Source organism: Dermacentor albipictus, chromosome 8, assembly GCF_038994185.2.
Source record: "Dermacentor albipictus isolate Rhodes 1998 colony chromosome 8, USDA_Dalb.pri_finalv2, whole genome shotgun sequence".
NCBI classification, from domain to species: domain Eukaryota; kingdom Metazoa; phylum Arthropoda; class Arachnida; order Ixodida; family Ixodidae; genus Dermacentor; species Dermacentor albipictus.
The window spans coordinates 62,095,111-62,120,461 of NC_091828.1; the positions used below are offsets into that span (position 1 = coordinate 62,095,111).

A 25,351-nucleotide genomic window follows, 5' to 3' on the forward strand; every position below is an offset into this window, starting at 1 on the left:
AACGGCAGATGCTAACAAGCAGAGCACAGTTTTCTATATTACAGCGACTTGGAAAGTACATGAGAGCTGGCAGGTATGGTGTGGTCATTCAGCATATAAGCACGCGGTGGATAGATTGTGATCAATTCACGATCGATCGAACACCATTGTAGATAAGTGCCAACGTCCCCCCCCCAGACTGCAAACGAACAATCGCAACACCCTCGCTATCTGCCTACTCCCACACACCGCAGCATAATTTTGTCACTCTGATCCCTTGTGCTAATGTTCCTGTGGCCACTGTACCCTGACTTTGTGCGATTTTGTGCGCAACGTCTTTGAGCGACGAAACGGGCCGTCATGCAACCAGATCAGTCGTTCACGTCACTCATTGACTGGAGGCGTTGTGAGCAACTAGCCAATAGAGCACAGCTAGAACAAAGTGGGCATCAGTGATACCACTTGTTGGCGCACAAAATGAGCAAACGACCGAATTTTGATACGTGCGAGCATAAAAGAACCCACAGCAAGACCTTCAGAAACACTTTATGCTGCTCTGTGAAATAAAAAAAAAAAATCAACCTTTCGGTGCGTATTCACTGCTGCCATACCAGCGAGATATCACTCAAGGTCATCGCTCGTATGGGGGCTCGACTTGCAGGCAACGAGTGGACGCTACAGCTACCTCCATTGTGGTTACTTGTCGCTGTAGTGCACAAGATCGCTTACATGGAGTTTAGGGAAAACATGAGAAAGGCGGGAGATGGAAATTCAAGATGACGAGCAAAACGAGAACAAGGTGAAAGCCGGAGCCGGCTCGGACTGTCACCTTGTTCTCGTTTCGCTTGTCGTCTTGCATATGAGGTTTATACTTTATAGAAATGTCACAATGAGTAAGAACGCCATCCGAGACAACGCGTGCGCAACGCAACACAAGACTCTTAAGAGACTGTTCCGAGAGGGAAGTTCTCCAAAAGTCAAGGTTCCGTAAATACTAACTGCGAATAAACGGTTTCAAGTTGTCTGCTCATGCTCTTTATGTATGCATCTGCCATCTTTAGTCTGTGTGGTGTACCTAAAAGAACAAAAAACAGTTAACTGATACAAGTTTCTAGCACCGGCATAGTTACTGTGCCTCAATGGTGCAACAAAAACGATGCCGCAGTAGGTCAAAGCTGAGGGAACAATGGCCTCCTGAATCTTGAACAATATGGCAGCGTCATACAATCTATGCAAATGTTTGTAAGAAAGAACAAGCTCACATAGCACCACCAGTATTGACCCAAGCTACAGGCACACTGAATATAGGATTTTTTTTACTTTTATTTTTCTAGTTCATGGCACTTTAAAATGGGGCTTCTAGCCCTATTTTTTAGACGTAGTTACAGCACTTTGGTATGGAAGCTTCAATAGGGAGCACAACACTGCAGCATACGCATGACTGTGCTATTTAAATAAATAAATTAAAGAAAGAAGATATTCACAGTTGGTACTACTACTGGTGTGGCCAATTACAGGTACGAAAATTCCACTCAACTGACCAGCACAAATACGAAAAAAGCTAGCTCGACATGAGTAACTGGAATGCTAACAAGTATCCGCTGCACTAAACTGAAAACAGCCCTGTTCAGTGTAACCAATTCCACTGCTTTCAAAACGTGGAGCTAAGGTTTTTCACTTTGATCCCCATTACATTAGGGCTGTCTCTTCATGTACCAATGCTACCAAATTAGTGCACATATTTAAAAACACGAGGCCCATGAAAACTTGATACCCTTTCCACTGCCCCTTGCACGGTGCGCACCCACGCCTTGGAGATGATAGAAAGCCATGTCGGGAACGGCCACCGAGATTCAGTACCTGCTGCTGGATCTACTTGGCCGCATTTGTCCCCACAAGGCAAGCTAAAGATTATTTCATCTGGTCAATTTGGAGAAGGCTTTCCTTGCCCTGCAGCCGAGAACTTGTTTTCCATTGGGTTAATTTGGAGCAGGTACGCAATTTTGCAGCGCTTGTTTCGAATAGACCTGCTTGGCGATGGATTGCACCTCTCGTTCTGTTGCTGAAGCACAAAAATTAAGCCAATTCTGCAGTGTGCAAGCAACGCTTCTGCGGGTCACAGGTGCAACTTTTCAGGTAACCCACACTGAAGCAATATGTTCTTCTCAGGAAGGTCCGTATCTGTGAAATTCTAGTGTGACCCAAGCACTTGCTTGCAGGCAGTGGAATTCCCATGAGATTCGTCCCGTGCAGCTTGGCCTCCGAGATCAGTGTTCTCCCAATCTCAAAGGCCAAACTGTGCGTGACTGTTCTCTGTTGCCTGCTATGTGGTTGCGCAGGTCATGAAGTTACCTTAGCATGCGCAGCGGTTAAGCAGCTAACAGTAGCCGATGCAATGCACCTGCAACATGTAAATGCTGCAGGCAAAGCTCTGAGAGTTTGGAAACTGTTGAGGTGTTGCTGAGGTGACACTTTTTTGAAAGCATCACGCTCGGCGGGATATCTTGCCGCATTTTAATTATACCCTATGGTTGCTGTGTTGCTTCTGCTGTAACCATTCTACCCACCTAAACTTCTTACAATGGATCTGACATGTCCACTTCTGCTGCTTGAACAAATCAGTGCAGGCTGCACATAAAATGATCAAGCAGTGAGTGTAAGCAGCAAAATTTGGCTTGACATTCCTAGTTAGGCATAGCAGCAAAGTTAGGCTTGGTGCTTGACAAAGCTAATATATTTTTCGATTGGGTATTGAGGCTCACCGGGCAAGAAGAAATGACAATGCCATAACAGCTAGAAAAAGTTCATATATACAAAGATTTGTGCAAAACGTGCCTGCTTGTTTCAGAACACAAACAGAAAAAAAAAAAAAACTCTTAGTGGGCCGTTTCAGCTGTCCTCCTGGCAGCTCAATGACATACCACATGTTAATGTGAACAGTTCTGTGACCTGCTGTGGCAGTTTCAGAGCTTGCATCCAAAAGGTTATGACACAAACAAACATACAAACAAACACACAAACAAAAGGCCCACATTTCTTGTTCAAGCATTCCGTGCCACAAGAAGCACTCTTAAATGTTACCTTTGTGAGTGTAGACAAACTTTGTGCACCTAAGCAACAACCTAGTTTGGCCGCGTGCTGGCTTTTAGGAAAACAAGATATCGCATCGCTTTCAAACATATGCTTTAAAAATCGAGAGGACATCTTTCAGTTAAAGCACAACCATAACAAACGCATATGGAAAGAGTAGCCTGAAATAACTGTCACAGCAGCTCTCTGCTCACTTACCGGCATAAAAATTTCAATGTAGAGAGTAATGAACAACAGGCAGTGCCATGTATAATTTTGGAAAAGAAGTCTTCAAGCTCTGAGTTCTTATTCAGTTGAAAAAAGTGTTGATGCCAATAAGCCCAATAATTATGTCATACCGGAAGTACAAATAAAGTAAAAAATAGAAGCCCATGTGCCTTGAACTAAACACAAGGAAAAAGGCTTTGCATTTTGGGTTCGCCAAAGCCTGCCCACAACTGCACACTCAGAAGTGGCCAGAAAACAGGCACACTGGTTTCCATCGGTACGAAGACTCTTGCATCCATCAAAACGGTATTGTGCGCCTTCTGTTGCAAATGGCACATGACACCTGGCTCCTAGCCCAACATCTGTACAAATCTTCGGCTGTTCACAGCAATGAACTTAAATACGAACTTAAAAACACTTGAACATAAAAAATGATTGAACTTAAAAATACTTGCTTTAAAAAATGAAGACGTAGAAGAAAAAGAAAAATGGACACACAAATTTCTGAAAGAAAGAAAATTTGTCACTTCTTAGCAACACTGAGGAATTGTGCAAAAGCGGTGTCACCATACTCGACGAGAGCTGCTAAATGCCCAATGAGACTCCACAGTGCTCACACCCTCGCCTCGCTTACGGTAAAGTAGTCAAGCACCCACCACACAAAACAAGCTGCAAAACATCAAGCTGCGCAGTGCAACTTGTGCTGCGCGATGCAGTCAGATCTACAGAAATTTGGGGCCAGTGCTAGCACGTCTTGTCAATTCTAAATGCCATGCACAGCTTACAGCTACGCGACGGTTCCAGAAGAAACACTGTGGGACAGGCAGCGTTCCAGACCGCAGTGTACATCTGCAGAGTGGGCTTGCAGCTTGCAACGGTCTTCGTCGTCTGCTGCCGCCAGGAGCGTGAAGGCACAAGTCTCCGAGGCACTCGCCGTCGACTGCAAGGTAAGTGCATTCACGAACGTGGCACTTGGTGAGGAAAGGGAGCACCGACTGCTGCTGCATGGCACACGGAGCTTCACGCCAATGCTTTTGTTTTTACGTTAAGTATGTCATGCACCGCTGCACGCATCGTCTGGTGAGTGGCGCACAATAGTCAGAGGCAAAGTATCGCCGCCAACCACCACGAACACAACGGCACAGAGACTCTCGAAGGCACCGCTGCACCACGGTCGGCGAAGGATGTGAAGCTTGGTGCCGTCTGCGGCTTGGGTGCCGGTGTCGGCACCTCACGACACCGGTTCCCCGTGGATGCGCACCCGGTACAGGCACGTGTACTCCAAGTTGCCGTGGTTACTCAGTATCTTCATCTCCACGTACTCGTACACGGCTGCCTCGGGATCCTAAACGTGTGGAGGTCAGATCGACAGGGAATAATCAGGAAGACCGAGGGGCTTGATTTTCTTAGAAGGAAAACAGCGCAAGGAAACCGGACCAGAAAGAGACACAGACCAGTTTCTTTGCACTGCTTTTGTTCTAGATATCACGAACCAACTAGCCCAACACTCTTGAAGCTCGATTTATTGTTAGAAACAATCGAATCAAGCCAACAGGCAGTGAGGACAAGAAAAGTATAGGGGAAATTAACTGCGCTATTAAATATGAGATGTAGACATAAAGAAAAGTGGAAGAAAAGAGGATTTGCAGCAGGTGTGAGCCAAACCCACAACATCTGCATGAAATGTGTGCCATGCTCTATCAATCAAGCAATGGTAGTACAATTCCCTGTCAACTTTCCTGTGTATTAAGCTAAGATAAGGAAGCAGTGGGCCTCTTCGATTTTCAACTTCTGGCTACCCGTGGGCTGCCAGCCAGAGCATCGTCATTTTTCTTGGGTGGCTCCGCCACCACACGGTGCACTTCTTCTGGGCGTTTGTTTTACTCGGGCTGGACGGTTCTGGCTACTCGCGATTCTGGCAACCAGTGGGTTGCCACAACCAGCCAGGATGATTTTTGTCTGGTTGCTCTCTGGATGTTCTCTGATTAGCAGATGACTAAAAGAAGCAGTGAGTACTTGTCACCATCTTTGGTGGACTTGGCGGATTGAAATGCGGGCGCTTGAGGACTTTACCTCGCTCAGCCAACTGGCTACGGTCATCTTTGTATTTCCTTACTTCTAGAGTTATCTCTTTAGATTCTAATTCACCGTTCCGCATTGCAAGGTGGTGTGATACGAGCGACGGCGAACCATTTGAAGCTTTTGCGTGTGCGTGTGTGTATCCCGTGAAGGCTTCTTCCAGGCCGTGCACAGCACGTCGTGCTCTCATGCGTGCATGTTATCCGCATCGTGTCCCGCGCAAGTTGCGAACACTCATTCACACAGGTTGCAGTGAATTTCCAGTTCATCTTTCTCTGGTGGTGTTCCTTTTCGCATATCTCACCTATTTACGCAGTGATATCTCCTTTTTCTGCAGTTAGCGAAGGTGTCGCAGTTAGCCAGAGCTTAGCCAGAGTTCGCCTCGTCTCATGTTTGCGTGGCAGTTCAAAACCAATGTATTCTAACTAGGCCGTCGATGTTAAGAATGCACTGGTTGAGTAACAGGCACACATACATTAGTTTATTGCTCTCATGATCGCAACCGATATTGCTTTTCAAGCGAAACTTTTCGCTGGACAGACGTGGCATGCATTTCAAGTGCCAGCTGCATTCCTGGCTTCTTAGGGTCAGAAGAGAAGTGCCATCAGTCAAAACAAATTTTCTGAAATCGAAGCCCAAGCAGGTTGGCACACAATTTTGCACGTGTAAGACGTATTGAACATCCTGCTTTTTCATGTCTTGTCAAGTGGTGACACGATGCCAATTGATCAATGTCGCGCAGTGGGCGACGTGATCGCTGCGAGCAGGCATTATCGAGCAATTGTTCTCGGGGATACAAACACTTACGGTGTGATTTCATGTCTTAGCATCGGACGCGTCGAAGGCTGTCTGTTGTGCTGTGCAAAGTGAGGCTGGCCCGGTGCACGTCCTGTGCCGAGTCGCACGAAATCTCGCGAAAGTGATCGTATTCCTGAATGAAACTATATATTTTCAAGCTGGTAATGCATAAATGGGCCGAATATGCGCACCGGGCCTTGCCGGGCACCAACATGCTGGTACTGCGTTTACATTCATCCCATGGCCAGCTGTCCCGGCGTTTGATTTTGTAAACTTTGGGCAGCTTCAGGTTGTCTAGGGATCCCAGCACACGTGACTTTTTGTGAGGACTGGAACAAGCTGGCTGCCAGAACTCCGAAAATCGAAGAGGCCCAGTGCAAGAAGCGTCAGTTAGCACAAGATGTTTATTCACTATTTATTTCGTTCAAGATCTCTCTTGTGGAGTGCAATTCAGCTAAAGGGACACTAAACAAGTTGACATAATTAGTGGATTACTTCAAGACTGCTTTGGCATTTATTTTGCTGCAAAAGAAGTTCATTGCAAAATTGCAAAAGAGGGTGATTACAAAAGAGGTCGACTGAGATGATTGTAAAAGACCTTGACTCTGGCTAGAAATGATCAGTGCCCTTTAGAGGAAGCGCACCTGCACCTTTGTTTGAAATATCAGCTGTTTTCGCACCGTGCAGCTGTTTGACACTTAGCGGACAGGACTGACTCTTGTGGGGATCGCAGTAGAGACATTGCTACTTTCAGGCTCACCTGAACGATGAAGTGCTGGAGTGCGTCGCCATCTGCGTCATACGCATAGCTGCCCAGCAGTCGACCTGGCGAGTCTGTTTCAGAGTCGAGACCCTGGAAGGTACGCAAATGTTCTCTATTAATTCTGAAATCAAGCTAAAGAACTTGAGTAAATATACTGCAGACCAAATTTCTGAGGTCAAAGGTCATCACCCTGAACCTGTGAACACAGCATACACAATGGTTGTTGCGTCCACACAATGCATTTTAAAATGGCCTTTTTGATATCAGCACTGCACAGATAGGCCTGACTGAAAGACCACAATTCCCAATGCAGTAATGAAGCACAATACGTGCAATAAAAATGGAAAATTCTATGCTTTCATGGATTAGACTAAAGGGAAATGATAAATAAAAAGAAAGTTAGGCAACTAGAAAGCCTCTAGCTGTCAATGAAAGAAGCGCTTTCATAGTTCCATCCAAGATTGCTTAGAGGCAAAACATCGCTCTTTTTACCCAACATTTTGAACTGCATTGATCAGGGCCAGTCGCAAGCAACAGCAAGACCAACCACTGCTTAGCCGTGGTGCTTCGTGAAGAAGCTTGCCGCATGTGTGCAAAGTGCATGTTTTGAATCTGGCGAGTTTGATATTACCACTGCACGCTCAAACATATTCAGCATACAAAGTTTAAAATGCGCGCACCCGCTACAAAGTTTAGGCAGGAAGTTCAAGGTAGGCAGTAATTCGACATATCCTCGTTCTTAATGACAAAGTTCAATGGCAAGCAGGCAAGCCCACATGAACCAGGGAACTTGTGGGCGACTTTGTCCGGCAACGCACCCACATCTGGAAGTCCTTCGGAGCACTGCTGGTGTGGCCAGAGCTGACCAGTGAGCGGGGGATGTGCTCGACGCTGAAGGCCGTCACCCTGATGCGCTGGGCAAGCTTCACCACCAGGTGTCCCTGGGAGCCCCGGAAGGCCCAGCACTCCCCGGGGTGCATGCCGGGCTGCAGAGGGGCAAAGGTGTGCATGAGAAGAGGGGATTGGTAACTGCCGAAAAGTACAAACACTTGAATGCTGCCAACTTTCGACTGGTTCATTTCTTTCAAAATGAAAGCATATATACAGAACTGGTACGTATATGCAAGTAGCAGAAAACAGTGCATGAAATAAAACGAAAACATGTGCCCCGCTCCTGTTTAGGCTATGGGATTATTCCATGCCGTGTTCAGAAAGTTCCAGTTACTTACTAGACAAATGAAGCTAGCAACCAATCCCAGTCTTCTGTAATGCTCTAATCATGGCCTGCTAATTAGCCCGACCATTTGTGCTAGGAGAGTTCGGTTGGACAAGTTACTAACCAGTGGTGTTGTTTGCAGACCTAGACTGCGAGTGCTTGGACAAGAGAAAGAAAGGAAAAAATTTAAATTATGGGTTTTTACATGCCAAAACCACTTTCTGATTATGAGGCATGCTGTAGTGGAGGACTACTGAAATTTAGACTACCTGGGGTTCTTTACTCTGCACCTAAATCTAAGTAAACGGGTGTTATGGCCTCTGAGGTGCAAAGATCTCGCAGGGCAAATAAAACTGTAAAAAATGTGCGCTGCTTAGCTTACGCTACACTATAGCGTATAGCGTACAATAAACTAAAACTGTCTAATAGCGAACGCCGAAGCAGCTTGGTCTAGCGTTGCTGCAGTGGTGGCTACGGCTGCCAGAGGATCTGTGTGCGAGAGCACCGGTTCGAGGCAGCATGGTAACCAAAATGGTAGTGGTGGTGGCTGGCTTTGATTAATGCCAATTCGGACCTGCGGTCACGACAAAAAGTCAGGAAAATTGCATGGCGAAGGGTTCTTGCATCGAAAATTTCAGATGTTCTGATCCACTCACTCTATGGGATACATGATGGTGCCGCGAAGCCGTCCGAATCATCGGGCATTATCGGAATTATTGGAAAAGTCCGTCATTGACTGTACACTGGCTACTCCTCCAGCCAATGGCAGGGCATCAAAGATGATTCGTTACAATTCCTGCCTGTTACTCGAGCCAGAATAACTGTGACTTTCGTTCCCTTTCAATAAAATTACAGCTAATTTTCCCTGATAGAAGCACAAATTCTCTGAGTTTTCCCTGAGTTTTTCCAGACTACTCACAATCCCTAAGAATTCCAGGGTCTCCCGGTTGGTAGACACCCTGAGTTAGCACAGCATATATCCTCATTCTTGTAGACCTCCGTCAAGCGTGAGTGCATTATTGAACTAAATTAATGTTTAAAAGTAAAATGAATCAGCAAAGTATGACTTATACACTAGCTGCAGACATGATAGCTTCAGATTGTTATTCAAATAGGTGGCAGAGCAGTTAGCAAGGCATACATCCTAATTCTCGTAGGCCCTCCGCCAAGCGCAAGTGTGCTATTGAACTAATGTTCAAGAGTAAAATGCGTCAGAAAATACGACTTACGCATAAGCTGCAGACATGATAGCATCAGATTCTAAATGGAATATATGAAAAACATAATGCTGTTATTTGGAAACTCAAACACAAAGCCTCCAGCTGTTGTTTGCTTTAATGCAAGTAAAACCACGCATGCGGACACGAAAAATACCGACCAACTAGAGGCTAACAGCTTCGCTGTAAAGAGCTTTACTAAATGAGAAAACGTACAATCAGAAGTCACTAAAAAATTTGGCAGACTCAACTGTATTTGACATCTATGTATTGTGAAGTGTTGTGCGAAACATTACAGCATGAGATGCTGACACGCGTTGGACTGGTGAAGCCTGAGCGTCTCGGGACGTGCACTGTCATTACTGCAGTTCTCGCAAGCGTACTTTTGCGCTCGCCTAATATGGCTCGAGCCGGCACCTTCTTTGAGCGGGCGGGTCATTTTGGTGGGAAGTTTTGATGTACCCACTCGGTGAGAATAGCTGCGGCACGAGGTGCCGATGCCTGTCAAGCTGGTGAGGCCCAATCACCCGTGAGACGACCTCTGCCATTTTCTTATTGCAAAGTGTTTTAAGACTGCGGTGGAAAGTCGAAACGAAACCGAGCTGGGAGATGATGGCAGAATACAGTGCCACCAGGGTGAAACAAGACTCGTTTTGCGCTGCAGGCAGCGGGAAACGGCAGGGCATTTGGTTTATCGCCTATTAAAGGCGTGCAACAACGCTTCCAACCACACTGTGCCGCATGTGCTGTGAAAGAGATAGGCAAAGATGCTTATCACAATGGGCTTGGTGGTGATAGCTGTGAATGTGACGACCCTGCAATGAGATGGGCTTCTACTGGAAGAGAAAACCGAATCAATACCAACACTCTCACGTGACACGTACGGGCGAGTACTGTAGGTCGCTGCAGTGAGAAGCACCTGCTGCTCTCGATTGAGAGTGCCTCACGCCTTTTCCCATTCCTATGGGAGCTAGCAGCCAGAAAACGTATCGTAATATTGCAGTTTGGCAATGTACTGAACACTGGTAGTAAAAGATAGTGTTTTCCGGGAACGTACTAACTAGTAAAAAAGAGGCGCAACTGTTTTGGGCTATTGTGTTCTTGATCGTGAATGCTGGCGCCGGGAAATCGTCCGAAACGTGATCTTATCAACAAGGTTCGACTGTACCGACTTTACACTCCCACCTTGTTTTCCATACTGCTGTATGCAATGCTTCGAAATTCCTGATATACCCTGCTTTCAGAAGGCAGCACTGAGGAAGCTAAGTAAGCAAAGCACAGTTGCAAAAGCTTCTCTCCACCCATTTCACAGTGCGCTTGTAGACCTGCCAACTTTCAAGTTGATGATCAAGTTATTTATGCATTATTTAATGGGGTCAAACTCTCCTTAATTCGGACACATTTCGCCACACACCGGTTACTTCAGACAACTCTCGGGGCTTCGAAAATGCAGAGCACTGTAAATGTGCGACATAAAAGAGCAAAAGCGCTGCCAGCGTCCAACCGAAATGAAGCAGCGGAGTCTGAATCGCCACAGTTATCAGCAGAACGCTTTTCGTGTCTATTGGTGCCTTTATAGCGTCTATCATTGTGTTTACCACCTCGCATAACACCGCGTTTACTGTGCATCTTCATAATTGCATAGTCTACATCTATGATCGCATCAATGGCGACCACAGTTATGTCCGCAGTGGCTGCGGCAAACAGTAGTTCCATCTTTGACTCTGTGCATGCGTCAGCAGCGTGCATTCCGAACTGCGTGGTTGCCATCCGTGATTGTGTCAACAGTGCCCGTGGTTTTATCCACAGCAGTTGCAGCAAAGAGTAGTAGTTTTGTTTTGGCTCTGTCCATGCTCTGGCCATGATCACGCTGATAGCGACCGCACTTTTGTCCGCAGCGCTTGTGGAAAACAATTTCATTTTCACTGGTGCATGCAATGTCATAAACACGGTTGAAGCTCTTGAGGATGAAGCACGCTGGCTCTATAATGGATGAATGATATGTTGGCGACCAGCTAACTGATGAAAAAGTAATCGGGATGAGCGCGTGAAAAGCGTGTCTTGGATGAAGATGTGCGCTATGGCGATGCTGCAAAGGAAGTCGCGCGGCCTTCACTGCTGCAACCGCTAGTCACTCATGAAATGACAAGAATTGCCGCTTTCGCACTGCTTTTGTGCAAAAAAGGAACCGCATTTGCAGATTCATTCAGTAAACAAAAGCGTGTTGACGTAGTAAGCATTTGTTTAGTGTTTTCTTGTTAGCATTGACAATTTGACATTTGGTTAATTTGGACATTTTTTTCAGCCCTGTGAAATCTGAATTAACAAGGTTTTACTGTGTATATATGAAATGGAGTCTGATGATTTTCGGCAGTCCCATAAGATTTGCGACATCAATTTATCACTTATCACAGTCAGCTTCCATTAAGTCGACCCTGACATACCAATGAAATTGATTGAATTATCTGGTGAGTCAAATTGTACAAGACGGAGAAAAAATGCCCGAACAAACCAGACTCATTTGGCAGTATTTGTTTGATTCTAGCATGCTGCCGAACCAAACGTGACCACTTTATAGGCGTCCAAAGCAGCAAACTAACGTAGAAATGACATTAAAGCTTTTAAACAATGCAGAAATCTCATGCGCACCTGAATTTTTAGCAAACAAAATTGTTGTACAATGGTGGCTGGTTTTCTAAAGCCGTAACGGTGGGCTAGTTGGTTAGCCATGAAGAAATATGGCCATGCTCTTTGAAACGACGACGTAAGACAATGAACAAACATGTGCATTGTCATAATATTACAGCAAGGACCCTATACTGCAAAACTATTCCAATGTTTTTATTGCAATTTCCTCACGTGAGGTTTACGTAACGAACGACGCAAGCATCAGGCGCTGACCCGCAGCATTGTCTGAACAGACCAATAAAACGCTCTCCTTGTTTGTAAGAGGTAACTTTTGTTTGCTTTCAAACTGAACAACATTGCCTACATTGAGCGTTTTTTTTTTGTCTAATTGGCTGATAAGAAGCGATGAGCATGCTAAATTGGAGAGGGTTTTGATGGGGCCGAGCCAGCACAGTGAAAATACATAACTGGATGAAGAGGGTGGGGCTATCATGTGCGATCAGTGAGCTTTCCCTTACTTAGCTGGCACTGGCTGCTCGAAAATAGCGATGGCATGCAACGGAAAGCTAAAAATTTCGCTAAAATGAATCCTCAGTAAAGAAGAGTTGGCAGAGCATGTCGTATACGTGCCAAAAGGGCTCAAAACATGTTAATGCAACACAAAAAGTTTTATTATACACAAATAACTCCATGCATTCCACCAAGTGCGAGTGGAAAGTGCCTAAGTGATCAGTGGGCAGCCATCTGCTATTCCTGACGGAATAGGGCAGTATCCGGCTATTCAGAAAAAAAAAAGGTAGTTTTGTTTTGCATATTAATGCATCTTCAATGCGTACACGTGACTTTCATGTAGTTGGTTTTCGTAGTTTTGTGACGTGACATCACAAAACTACGTCGTGACAGAGTCGAAGTGGATGTAGCCCAAGAACTTTTCGCTAATTGCAGAGGGCTAACGGCGAAAAGGCGTCGAACCTGAAATAATTATTTTTCTTTTGTTCGGTCTAATCATGCATAATCAGTGTGTACATGTCGTATCAGGTGGGAAGCTATCACGGCTTTCGTGACGTCGCATGAGACAAGCGAAGCAGGGGTAGTCCAAAAAGTTTGACCAATCACAGATTGCAAGGGCGGATTGCAGAATTGGAATAGAAATGTTTGGAACACCTTTACATTATAGCGCCCCATGTGTCATGAACACTGCGCTCATGTTCGTTCATATTGTGTTACGTCCTCTTGAAGTGCGCTGCCATATTCCATTATTCCTAAAGTCAACTTCGCCTCACGGTTGTTTTAATGTCAGCTTCGCCGCAATACATCCGTGTTATGCGGCAAAGCATACAAACGTGTCAAAGGTTTTACCGTGCAGGCAACTTTCGGTCAAATTTTCCTTAAAGACAAGTAATAAAAAAAGGGGGTCACATTGTAATCTGGTAAGTACTATAATCAAACATTGTGAGCTAAGGTTATCCTTCGAAAATCTTTCAAGCGTAGGACAAAAATAAGCATTTTTCGACCAGAGATGACGTGCGTTCAATGCATTCCATCGTCCTCTAACTCCACCGAACAGACGCTGCTACTAAAGGGGTCACTATCGACGTCACCATAGGGGTCAGGTGAATGCATGCTGACTGGTCAAGTTCCAATTATCTGGCAAAGGCTAATTCTAGGATCGACATGATGAACGTTTGGCCTCACAGAAAAGCACGGGTGCCGGAGGGGATTGAATGAACCGAAAAACTGAATTAACCGGAGTCGAATGAACGGAAGCCTGCCGTAACAGAAACTGTGCATCCCCGAGACTCACCATTATGGCTTCCCTCGCTGTGCGGGAGAAAGTCCAGAGGGGCAGGCCAAACATGTAGTACTTGGGTGCTCGCTCGCTGTAGGTGTCAGTGCAGCGAGTGTTGACCACACTCCCACCTGTGGACAATACAGACAAAAGTGAGAAGGCCCTTTAGCATTCCGGAGCAGGAAACATTACTTTTGGAGCATCTGCTCCCATGTGCGGAACACATGTGAAGTTTTCACAAAAGTACACACTGAGAAACAAAATGTGGTTTACTGCTTTCTTTAGCTTAGATAAATATTTCATCATAAGAGCTAGAAACAGACACACACACACACACACACACACACACACACACACACACACACACACACACACACACACACACACACGGTGAGCCTGCTTTAAAAACATCTTTTTTTAAAGTTTGTAGTGATAAGCTGATAATTAGAAACAATGGTTACAGTTACATTTATTAAATCTCGCACTGACCTAGGTCATGAACCAGATGCATAGTATGAATTGAGATGCGCAGCACACTCTGCTCTTATTAAAGGGAACACCAAATTAGTATGCCAGCCCTGATAGTAACTCCATTCACATACGAAGGTCTGGAAAATATTTTTTTTTATCCATGTAATACAACAGAACCTCGTTCATACGTAAAAAAAAAATAACACAAGAAAAAATGTACTAACCGGGAAAATGTATGATCCAAAGAAAAAAAGAAATTTGACAGCCTCAACTATACTTGACATCTACGTAATGCAAAGCGTCGCGCGGATTGTTGCAGCACAAGATGTGCATAGCTAGTGGTGCTCCGGCAGCTTGACACAAGTTTTCGTGCTTTCCTATTGCATGTTTAAGAGGGCGATGGGAAATTGAAACGAAATTGAGCTGGTGGGCGACGCTGGATGCCGCCAAAGCGAAACGTGGTGCCCACACCCGACACCAGCAGCAGGGAACGGTGATGCGTTGGATTATCGCCTACTAAAAGCGCGCAGCCCACTACTGATGCCACTACGCACCATGCGCTGTAAAACAGATAGGTGAAGATGCTTGTCGGTGAAGGCAGGTTTGGCGGCGATGGCTGTGAATGCCGCCTACCACGACCCGAGCAGAGATTTTCAGGCACCGGAACAAGAAACTGGGCGCAGTCATTTTCACACGAGATGGGCGGCTATGTACTGTGCTCGATTGCGCACACCTCGCGCCTTTTCTTGTTCACATGGGATTTAGCGGCCGAAAACGTATACGATCCATCGCAGTCTGCAGAGGGAATGGCAGCACGTTTTGGTTATCGCCTGTTAAAAGCGTGTGCTACGCTTCAGACGGCACCCCGTGCTGTGAAACAGATGGGCGAAGATGCTTATCGTAATGGGATTGGTAGTGATAGCTGTGAATGCCACGTGCGACGACCCGAGAAGATTTGCTGGCACCGAAATGAGAAATTGAGCGTGCGCCGGTGTTCTCCCGTGAGATGGGCGGGTTAGCATTGCAGTGAAGCTGCCGCAGAGGGAAGCTATATACTGTTCTCGATCACGTATACCTTGCATATTTTATTGTTTACATAGGATCTAGCGGCCAGAAAATGTATCATACAATCGCAGTTTGGCAACGTACTAAACATTGGTGCCAAAAGATTGTTTTCCGGGAACTTGTGAACTGGCAAAAATTGAGCTAACTTTACTGGGTCATTTTTTTTTGTTAATTGCGAATGTTAGTGCCGGAAAAACGTGCATAGCAGGAACGTATCGAGGTTCTACTGTATCTGTCAAATAGAACTATGTGCTTGCTTCCCTCAGAAGCTCAAGAAATAGCAAAATTGACCAAAATACCAAAGGGATTTTCATTAATAGGGGGCCATACTGTGCTCAATGGCAATCTTCTATTGCCTAAAAAATATTGCTTTCTAGTTTTCTTCCAGAAAACAGGAGGGTTTTTCCATCTTTATGGCAGGTGATTTTTGTGGGTTATCGTCAGCTCGTTAAGGCCAATCTGCGCCACAGACAAAAGCAGGGAATGCTCGTCATGTCTTTCGGCACTGCTCCGTCTGGTCGTCGGCGCCGTACGTGTCGAGTGCGGTCAGCACTGAGGGTAATGGGCAGGCAAGAGTTGTCAAACCGGGAGGCCCACGACAAGTTCTCCTCAATCACTGCAGCAGGAACAAAGTACAGCTTGTGGAATGTGCGTGCAAGTTGGCCTCCTCCCGCCGATGGCTAAGTACCCTCCAAGTGACACTACACGACATTAAAGTTACTTTGGCTGGCATACAAACCTCTCCGTAGAAGTTTCCTTGGCGAAAGAGAGAGAGATGAAGAAGAAGAAGAAGAAGAAGAAAAGGATTAAAGGGCTCTGGCTGTACCTTTAAGTACGGTGGATCTGTGCGTAGTGTATTCATTTTCAGCGGGCTCTTTAACAGACCAAGAGGAAAGGCTCACTAACCGGCGCTCTCCAAGGCGTAGTCTGGCAGACCAGTCTTGTCTGCGTCGTACTTCGCCAACATGTCTTTCACTACCCGAGTGACTTCGTTCACATCAGCCGTGCCAGTGGTCAATGGTGCGACGACCTGGGGCACACGTTGAGCTTCTTCTACCGCTTCTTGCGCCACCTGCAAAAAATGCCGCAAGAGTCAACCATCGACCTGCCAATCTTAAAATGTAAATACAAGAGAACCTCTCTCATATGTTCTGGAAATAATAAAGAAAGACCATGAGAAACAATGCACTAACCAGGAAAACGTACGATTCAAAGTCGCTCAAAAATGCAACATATCTCGCTACAGTTTACATCTACGTAATGTGAAGCGTTGCGTGAATCGCTGCAGCAAAAGACGCCGACGCGCGCCGAGCTCGTGTGGGCTAGGTGGCCCAAGATGTACGTTGTTGTTTTAGCGGCTTGGGCAAGCTTACATTTGCGCTCCTCCAATTCGGCATGGGTCTGCGGCTTCTTGGAACGGGGCATATTGGCGGGTAGTTTTATGTGCCCACTCGTCACGAATTGTTGCAGCACGAGGCAACGATGGACATGTGGACTGTTGACGTTTTCCTTTGCGAAACCAAAACAAATTTCGAGCTGGCGGGTGACGCGGGAATACAATGCCCAAGACACCAACCGCCTGAACGAAACATGGTGCTCACTTGCCGCCTGATGCAGGAAACAGCGTCGCGATTGGGCGATAGCCTGTTAAAAGCGTGCAGTACGCTTCCAATGGCACTACGTTGCACGTGCTATGGAATAGATAGGTCAAGATGCTTATGGCAATATCTTGGCGGCGATAGCCGTGAACGTGGCATGCAACGCCCTCGGCTGAGATTTGATGGTGCCGGAATAAGAAACTTAGCGCGCGCCGGCGGTGCCAGCAGTCTGATGCGAGATGGACGGGCGAGTATAGCGGGGAAGCCACTGAGGCGGGAAGCTACCATTCCCGATCGTGCGTGTCTTGCACCTTTTCTTGTTTAAGTGGGATCTAGTGACCGGAAAACGTCTCATCCAATCGCAGTTTGGCAATGTACTGAACGTGGGTACCTGAAGTGCGTTTTCCGTGAACACATTAACTGGCAAATGAAAAAGTAACTGGATTGGGTAATTCTTTAGATTCTCGATCGAGAACATTGGGCGTTGAGAAATCGTTTGAAACAGTATCATATTGACACGTGTACTTATCTTTATCGGGCGACCACGTTTCGCCACTTAACAACTGTAATCGCACAGCGAGGGACGCGCCTGAATGTATCCGATGTTTCTGGAAAGTTATCGATGCTTCTACCCGGCTGTCTGTTGTCGCCGAACCCTGTGTTATCTGATTTCATCACGTAACACGAATGGTGTAGAACTTTGTGGAAGGCACGCGGGTCCGAACGATTAGTCTGGAACATTCGACGACTGCTCTATAAAAGCCGACGCGCTTGACCCGCTGATCAGATTTTCGCCGATCGCCGACTGTGTTCGCCGCTTTCGTTGTGCTATAAGTGTAGCCTGTTTTGTGGGCACAGGTTCGCCCAATAAAAGCTAGTTTTGTATTCCACCGTACTGCTTCTTTCTTCGCCGTCACTACCACGTGACATCTGGTGGAGGTGCTTTATGTCCATGTACCGGACGCCCCCGACAAGCCGTAATACAAGCCCGGACCGCAAAGACAACACCAGCGCCGTCCCGGAACATCGAGCAAGCCGCCGTCTTCAACAGCTGCCCCCGGAGCACGGACTTCTACCTGAGAAGACCAAGAAGATTGTGGACAAGGCAACCCCAATGGCAGCCCCAGCATCCCCCATCGTGCTGCAGCAGCCTAGGGAACCTCCGACGTTCCGCGGATCAACATTCGAGGACCCGGAAACCTGGCTCGAAACGTATGAGAGGGTTGCTAAGTTTAACAGTTGGGACAGCGACGACAAGCTGCGGCATGTCTATTTCGCATTGGAAGACGCCGCCAGGACGTGGTTCGAGAATCGGGAAGCCACCTCAACGACGTGGGACCTTTTCCGAAGCGGCTTCTTGCACACGTTTACAAGCGTCGTGCGAAAAGAGCGAGCCCAAGCTCTACTAGAAACCAGAGTGCAGCTGCCAAACGAGACGATCGCAATCTTCACGGAGGAGATGGCCCGTCTTTTCCGGCACGCCAACCCGGAAATGTCGGAGGAGAAAAAAGTTCGCTTCCTGATGCGCGGCGTCAAGCAAGACCTTTTCGCCGGACTTATTCGTAACCCACCGAAGACTGTGGCTGAGTTTTCTGCAGAGGCATCGACGATCGAGAAAACTCTCGAGATGCGCACCCGGCAATATAACCGCCTGGGGCACACGCCGCAGTATGCCATCCAAGGACTAGGTTCGGACGACCTTCAAGAGACCATCAGGGCCATTGTGCGCGAAGAACTGCGCAAGGTCCTGCCTTCGTCGCAGCCTCAGGTGGCCTCTATCGCCGACATTGTGAAGGAAGAGGTGCACCGATCCCTTGGAGTTCCTGAGGTGCAACCAGAACCACCGCAGCCGGAAGCAATGACCTACGCCGCCACCGTCGCCCGCCGTCAAGGCCCCCCTGCGCGACCGCGCCAAGGTCCTGCAACACCGCAATTCCGTCGTCCACCGCCGCCGCCGCCAGCGCGTCCACCCGTCGCCCAGGCAGCTGTTGAAGACGGCGGCTTGCTCGATGTTCCGGGACGGCGCTGGTGTTGTCTTTGCGGTCCGGGCTTGTATTACGGCTTGTCGAAAACATCCCGCTGCGACATGGCGCCCCAGAAGTCCTCATCACCGACCGAGGAACGGCCTTTACAGCGGAGCTCACCCAAGCCATTCTGAAATACAGTCAGACAAGGCACAGGAGGACAACGGCTTACCACCCGCAGACGAATGGTCTTGCGGAGCGGCTGAATAAGACCCTCGCTGACATGCTAGCGATGTACGTCGACGTCGAACACAAGACCTGGGATGCCGTCCTGCCGTACGTAACACTCGCTTATAACACGGCGGTGCAAGAAACAACACAGATCACGCCGTTTAAGCTGGTTTACGGCAGGAACCCGACGACGACGCTCGACGCCATGCTGCCCCACGTCACTGACGAAGAGAATGTTGATGTCGCTAGCTATCTCCAGCGCGCCGAAGAAGCCCGACAGCTCGCCCGCCTACGGATCAAGAACCAACAGAGGACCGACAGCCGACACTACAACCTCCGACGACGCTTTGTTGAGTACCAGCCCGGCGACCGTGTTTGGGTTTGGACTCCGATACGCCGACGAGGACTCAGTGAGAAACTACTCCGACGCTATTTCGGACCCTACAAGGTCATCCGACGTATTGGCGCTCTGGACTATGAGGTCGTGCCAGACGGCATTTCGCATTCACAGCGGCGCCGCGCACGATCTGAAGTGGTCCACGTGGTGCGCCTTAAACCGTTTTACGGACGCTGATGAAATTCCTTATTTTCTTTTGTTGTTGTTTTCTTTGCTACGGGTGTTTTTATTTCGCTTGTATGTAGCATCGGGTCGATGCTTTTTAAGAGGGGGGTATTGACACGTGTACTTATCTTTATCGGGCGACCACGTTTCGCCACTTAACAACTGTAATCGCACAGCAAGGGACGCGCCTGAATGTATCCGATGTTTCTGGAAAGTTATCGATGCTTCTACCCGGCTGTCTGTTGTCGCCGAACCCTGTGTTATCTGATTTAATCGCGTAACGCGAATGGTGTAGAACTTTGTGGAAGGCACGCGGGTCCGAACGATTAGTCTGGAACATTCGACGACTGCTCTATAAAAGCCGACGCGCTTGACCCGCTGATCAGATTTTCGACGATCGCCGACTGTGTTCGCCGCTTTCGTTGTGCTATAAGTGTAGCCTGTTTTGTGGGCACAGGTTCGCCCAATAAAAGCTAGTTTTGTATTCCACCGTACTGCTTCTTTCTTCGCCGTCACTACCACGTGACAATATCAACGAGGTTCTACTGAATCTAACTTTCTGAAGATAAAAGTTCTTTCCTCCTTTTGCGAAGCTTTCTGAGAAACTTGTACAGCTTTTCTTTGTAGCATCATGCTACCGATCAGGTGGATGACAATTGTTCCCTTTCATTAAACTTATAGGTATTTTGCAGAATTTATTCTCTGGATTCAGGGTTGCGATTTACTGGAGGCCCCCCGGTTCCTAGCATGATACGGAAAGGAAAGGGCCAAGCAGCCTTCGCTCTCACCTTGCGTGCTTCCAGTGCCGCCTCTCGTGCTTCAGAAGCCTGGCGAGCGACCGCTGCCACCTCTGCCTGGAGGCTGCTGCGATGCTCGTCCAGGCGAGTGCGAAGACGGGCATCCAGGTCGGCTCCGAAGCTGCCCTCCCGTCGGTCCATCTTTTCGGTCAGCCACCGCTGCAGCCGGCTACTAGGTGCCGCCGCTGAAGTGTCGTTCATCACCTGCGCCAGAGACAGAGGATTGAGCAAAGGCAGAGACATTAACCAGGCGGAGGTTTGGTTAAATACCCTGCACGGGAAATATGGAGTCACGATCTAGAAGAATAAAGGAGAAGGCAAAAAACGAAACAAAAAAAGAGAGAGAGATTTACAGCAGCACACACACGGTGTCTATAAGTGTCTTTTCGGATCTGTTGACTTGAGAAAAGCCATTAGAGCATGAGCAACTTTCTGGGTCAATGACAGACAATGCTGAGCACGCAGGATCTTTGCCTCTGCCAAGGGTGGACTGTGCAGTGGGCTGAGCATTCTCTGAAGAGCCCGATGTTGGATGTCAAACGAGACGCAATGGCCGAGGAGGTGCTCGATGGCATCCTCAGAGTTACAGTGGTTGCATGTGGGCGAGTTAGCCGTTACAATCTGAAAAAGTACGAATTTGTGAAGGCCACACCCAGTCGCAGGCAGCACGGCAGTGTAGTGTCGACGTTGGTGAACAACCTTTGCTACTTGAGGAGCAACATGCCTGGGAGGCACCCTTGAATGCAATGCATCCACAATGCCCTTAAAAACAACGCAATCTCTTTGAATCCTCACTGCAGCAATGGGCCGAGAGAGTGAAGAAGGATTTACTGTAGTGGTGGGTGAATACCAAGCAGCAGCTTTCGATTCGTTATTTCTCGACTCAAACAGCGAATCAAATCAAGGAAAAAAGGACAAATATTGATTATGAGAAAACTTTTAAAACAGTTAATGCTTACAAATTATGGCCAAGAAAACACGGTGCTGCATATGCTCAGATAGCTCCAAGCATTGCATAACAAGAATGTAGCAAGCTATCAAAAACTTTTCCTATGGGGCTTTTACTTGCCAAAACCACTTTCCGATTAGGAGGCACGCCGTAGTGGAGAACTCCCGAAATTTTCACCACCTGGGGTTCTTTAACGTGCACCTAAATCTAAGTACACGGGCGTTTTCGCATTTCGCCGCCATCGAAATGCGCCCACCTTGGCTGGGATTCGATCCCACGACCTCGTACTCAGCAGCCCAACACCATCAGAAACTTATAGGTACACAGAAATCAAGATACTATACAGTACGGTCTACTCTTATTAAAGGGGCCCTGAACCACGTTTTATCAAAGTCGAGAAATGTAGTTGAAGTGAAAATAGACTGTTTCTGAAATACTTAGCCACAAAAAGTATTTCAGTACATTCAGATGTAGCGGTGTTATTGGCAATCAAAGGTTGCGCGTGATCCCATTGGCTGTGCTCCTGTGCCTTCTTCAATGCCTTGCACTGCAATGGCCACGGCAGAGTGGGCAGGGCGTGCCAACATTCTGCCTGCCAAACATCACCGTGGTGAGCAGTTCAAATTTGATTTTGAATGTTCACGTAGGTGCCACTACCAATTTTGGCACCTACGACGTGCCAAATGTAGCCAAACGTGGTTGTCCTCAGCGAGCTGCAGTGTGCTCAGCCAGCATACTCATCGTGGCACCCCACGGCGTCCATGGTATCTACGCTACGCAGCAGACTGCAGCTGCGTGCAGCTGCGGTGCTTATGCACGACGTTTGCTTTGTGCATGACACGGCTTAAGTACGAGCAATAAAAACAGTGCTAAATGACAGGACGAGTGAAGGGACACAGACAACAGCGCTGACTAACAACCTTGAGTGTGCCTGAGTGTGGCTTGAGTGTGCGCTCTTGCCCAAATGCTCGAGTCTGGCTGTGCTACGTGGTGCACACCGGCTTTGTCCTGCACCAGCTCGACCGATGTATAGTAGCCACATCCAACTTGTGCATCTTGAAGTGCAATCAATGGCTCGATATGAAGTGAAGTCCGCCATGGCGTGGCCGGGAGTGAGGGTGCGCTGGCAAGCGTGCGTGTGGTGTGACCTCACACCACAGCCTCGTATGGTTCGAGGCTAGTTGAACATTCAAAACTAGTAGAAATGAGCGAGGCCCAGTGGCTACGATAAGCAGGGTGGCACCGATAAGCAGGGTGGGCAAAGTTTAATTCCTACGCTGGCAGCCGCACCTGAGCGTGAGCAGGTGATAGTCGGCTTCTTCCGGAAGTACATAATTATTATCGAAATTCAAAAGCAGATTTTCTCTCACTTCAGCCCTGCTAATTAAACTGCATCAATAAATATACACAGTAACCGCAGGAAGAAGCGCACTGATCTAAACACCCTTCTTGACTGATGTAGGCGATTGGCCAATAGCAGCAGCGTACGGGAACATGCTATATTACGAAATAAAGCGTCTAGAGAAGAGTGAGAAGCAGGGTTCTGTTTGAGAAAAAGGTGACTTTGCACTCCGCTTGTGAGATCCATGCGCTACGCACGACTGCGAAATTTTGCTGAGATGTTCACAGCAGCATATACTATCCGTAGGCTGTGTTTTTTCACCAAGCCTGAGGGGTGGTTCAGGACCCTTTTAAAGGAACTTCAAATTGGTATGCCAGCACTAAATTGTGGTGTTTTATGTGCCAAAACAACTTTCTGATTATGAGGCATGCCGTAGTGGAGTACTCCAGAAATTTCAACCACCTGGGGTTCTTTGACGTGCACATAAATCCAAGTACACGGGTGTTTTTGCATTTCGCCCCAATCAAAATGCGGCTGCCGTGGCCGGGATTCAATCGCGACCTCGTACTCAGCAGCCCAACACCAGAGCCACTGAGCAACCATGGCGGGTAGTATGTCAGCACTGATTACAGCTCAGTTCTAGTATACGAAGGTCTCTATAATATTTTTTAACAATAGAATACCTGCTCAATAGAATCAAGTGATTTTTTCTCCTCCTACGAAGCTAAAGAATTAGTGACGTTATGTTGCACGGAGTACCATTGCGGTTCTCAGTTTAATGGTGGACCTGTGTTTTATCGCGGTCTTCTACTGCATGTATTGCTTTCCACCTTTCCTTTAAATACAGAAGGGCTTTCCCATCATTACGGAAGGTGAGATATCGTAAGGTCAATTTGCGTGACAGACGTAAGTGCAGACAGTGTTCACGTGACCCAACCACCGCTCTGTGCTAAGCCATTGTTTGCACTGCACGGGTATACCGCAATCAATGGTCCTGGCTAGTGACTTCTGAAAATATAGAAAAGAAAGAAATTCTGAGGCTATACTCAAAATAACCTCAAACTTCTCGCTGCCATGGGAGACGCAACTTGGGGTGTGATCTTGTACGCGTTCCAAAATCGAACGGAGGCGGTCCGTTCTTTACGCCATGAAATTGACCAATCGTGTACGGCTCGGTGGAACAGACCGCCGCCGTTCTATTTTGGAATGCGTACAAGATCGCACCCTTGAGGACGGCAATCATGAGGGGCATGCAGCTCTCTTAGATAGGGCCCAGGGAGTAGCCCATGCCAGTCGAGATCTGGACCAAGGGCCCCACCCTTAGGCAGCCATTTCCTTTCCATTATTTTTTTTTCTCTTCTTCAATAAAGTTTTCCACGTACACAAGCATGTGCCAAAACCAAGATTTGATTATGAAGCACACTGTGGTGAGGGACTCTGGATTAATTCTGACCACCTGGGGTTCTTCAATGTGCACCCAATGCGTGGTACCCGGGTGTTTTTACATTTCACCCCCACCGAAATGCGGTGGCCGCTGGGCTGGGATTCGATCCCGTGCCCTCGTGCTTAGTAGCACAACTACATAGCCACTGCGCCACCACAGCAGGCTATCGAATATTCAAAAAATAGAATAATAGTAGACATTCGATTTGCAAATCAAATTGTCTGAATGTTCCCTGTTTGATTCGTGATATCCAAGTATTCGCACACCCCTACTTTAAAGAGAGGGAAAGAGGAGAGTTTGGCTGGAGTAGCATGCCTCTGGCTGGCTACTCTGTGTTGGCCCTTTTCCAATGTCCCCATGTTTCTGATGGAGACAAGCAAAGCTCATCCAGAAATTGCCCTGCTCACCAAGTGAGAGCAAAGCACAAGGGTGTTGTAAAGTTCACATGCGTTCCCCGCTGGTGTTTCATTTGGCTGACGGGGTTACTGCACTCCAATGTAACATAAGGGCTATTTGAGAGGTGCTGTAGTGGTTAGAGGAGTTGCTATGAATTAATTTTAAAATTAACTTGAATTTGTCTGTTTCAATGTCACAAAGCTGTGCATTCATTGGCTACGAGGGATGCTGTACCGGAGGTCTACAAATTGATTCTGACCACCTGGGGTTCTTAGACCTTTTGATGGACACAAGCAGAGAACCAATCAGTGTCCAAAAGCTCTAAATCATTAGAAGTGTGTTCTTGATCAGGTATTGTACATAAAAAGTCACATCTAAAAAAAGACAACCATTGATGAAGTTAAACTGAATAACAGTGCAGGAGATGGGACACAGAGAAGGAAACGGACAAAGCACCACCTGTCTTGCCTATTTTGCAGTTATTCAATTTAACTTCCTGTACAAACCAGCCCATGTCTGCATTCTGTTGCAGACCAGTAGAAAAAAGGAGAAAAAGGTTACAGGAGAAAAAAGTTGGATCATATGTCCCACTATCCACTTGGTCAACTTTCATGAGAGAGAACACGGGCTGGCTTCGTGGTGCGTTTTTGAACCCCTCATGGATGCCTGTAAAATGACCAGAAGTAGCCTGCGGACCCCCCATACACTATACAAGCAAAATGCGCATGTCTTGCATGTTTACATTGTAGTTATTGAGCATACTCGG

The 25,351-nt window shown here is 47.3% G+C and overlaps 1 protein-coding gene across 1 annotated transcript in view; it reads right to left on the bottom strand.

The window, feature by feature from the left end:
- Positions 1-1,282: 1,282 nt before the first annotated feature.
- The window catches only part of LOC135921778 (uncharacterized), a 60,430-nt gene continuing 36,361 nt past the window's right edge, over positions 1,283-25,351 (bottom strand). Inside the window, exons 11-16 of the mRNA XM_065456085.2 lie at positions 20,446-20,658; positions 16,209-16,374; positions 13,782-13,897; positions 7,735-7,902; positions 6,914-7,006; positions 1,283-4,621 (exon numbers count right to left, since the gene is read on the bottom strand). Of these exons, the coding sequence (XP_065312157.1) occupies positions 4,508-4,621; positions 6,914-7,006; positions 7,735-7,902; positions 13,782-13,897; positions 16,209-16,374; positions 20,446-20,658 (870 nt within the window). The 3' untranslated portion in view covers positions 1,283-4,507. The remainder of the gene's footprint in view (positions 4,622-6,913; positions 7,007-7,734; positions 7,903-13,781; positions 13,898-16,208; positions 16,375-20,445; positions 20,659-25,351) is intronic.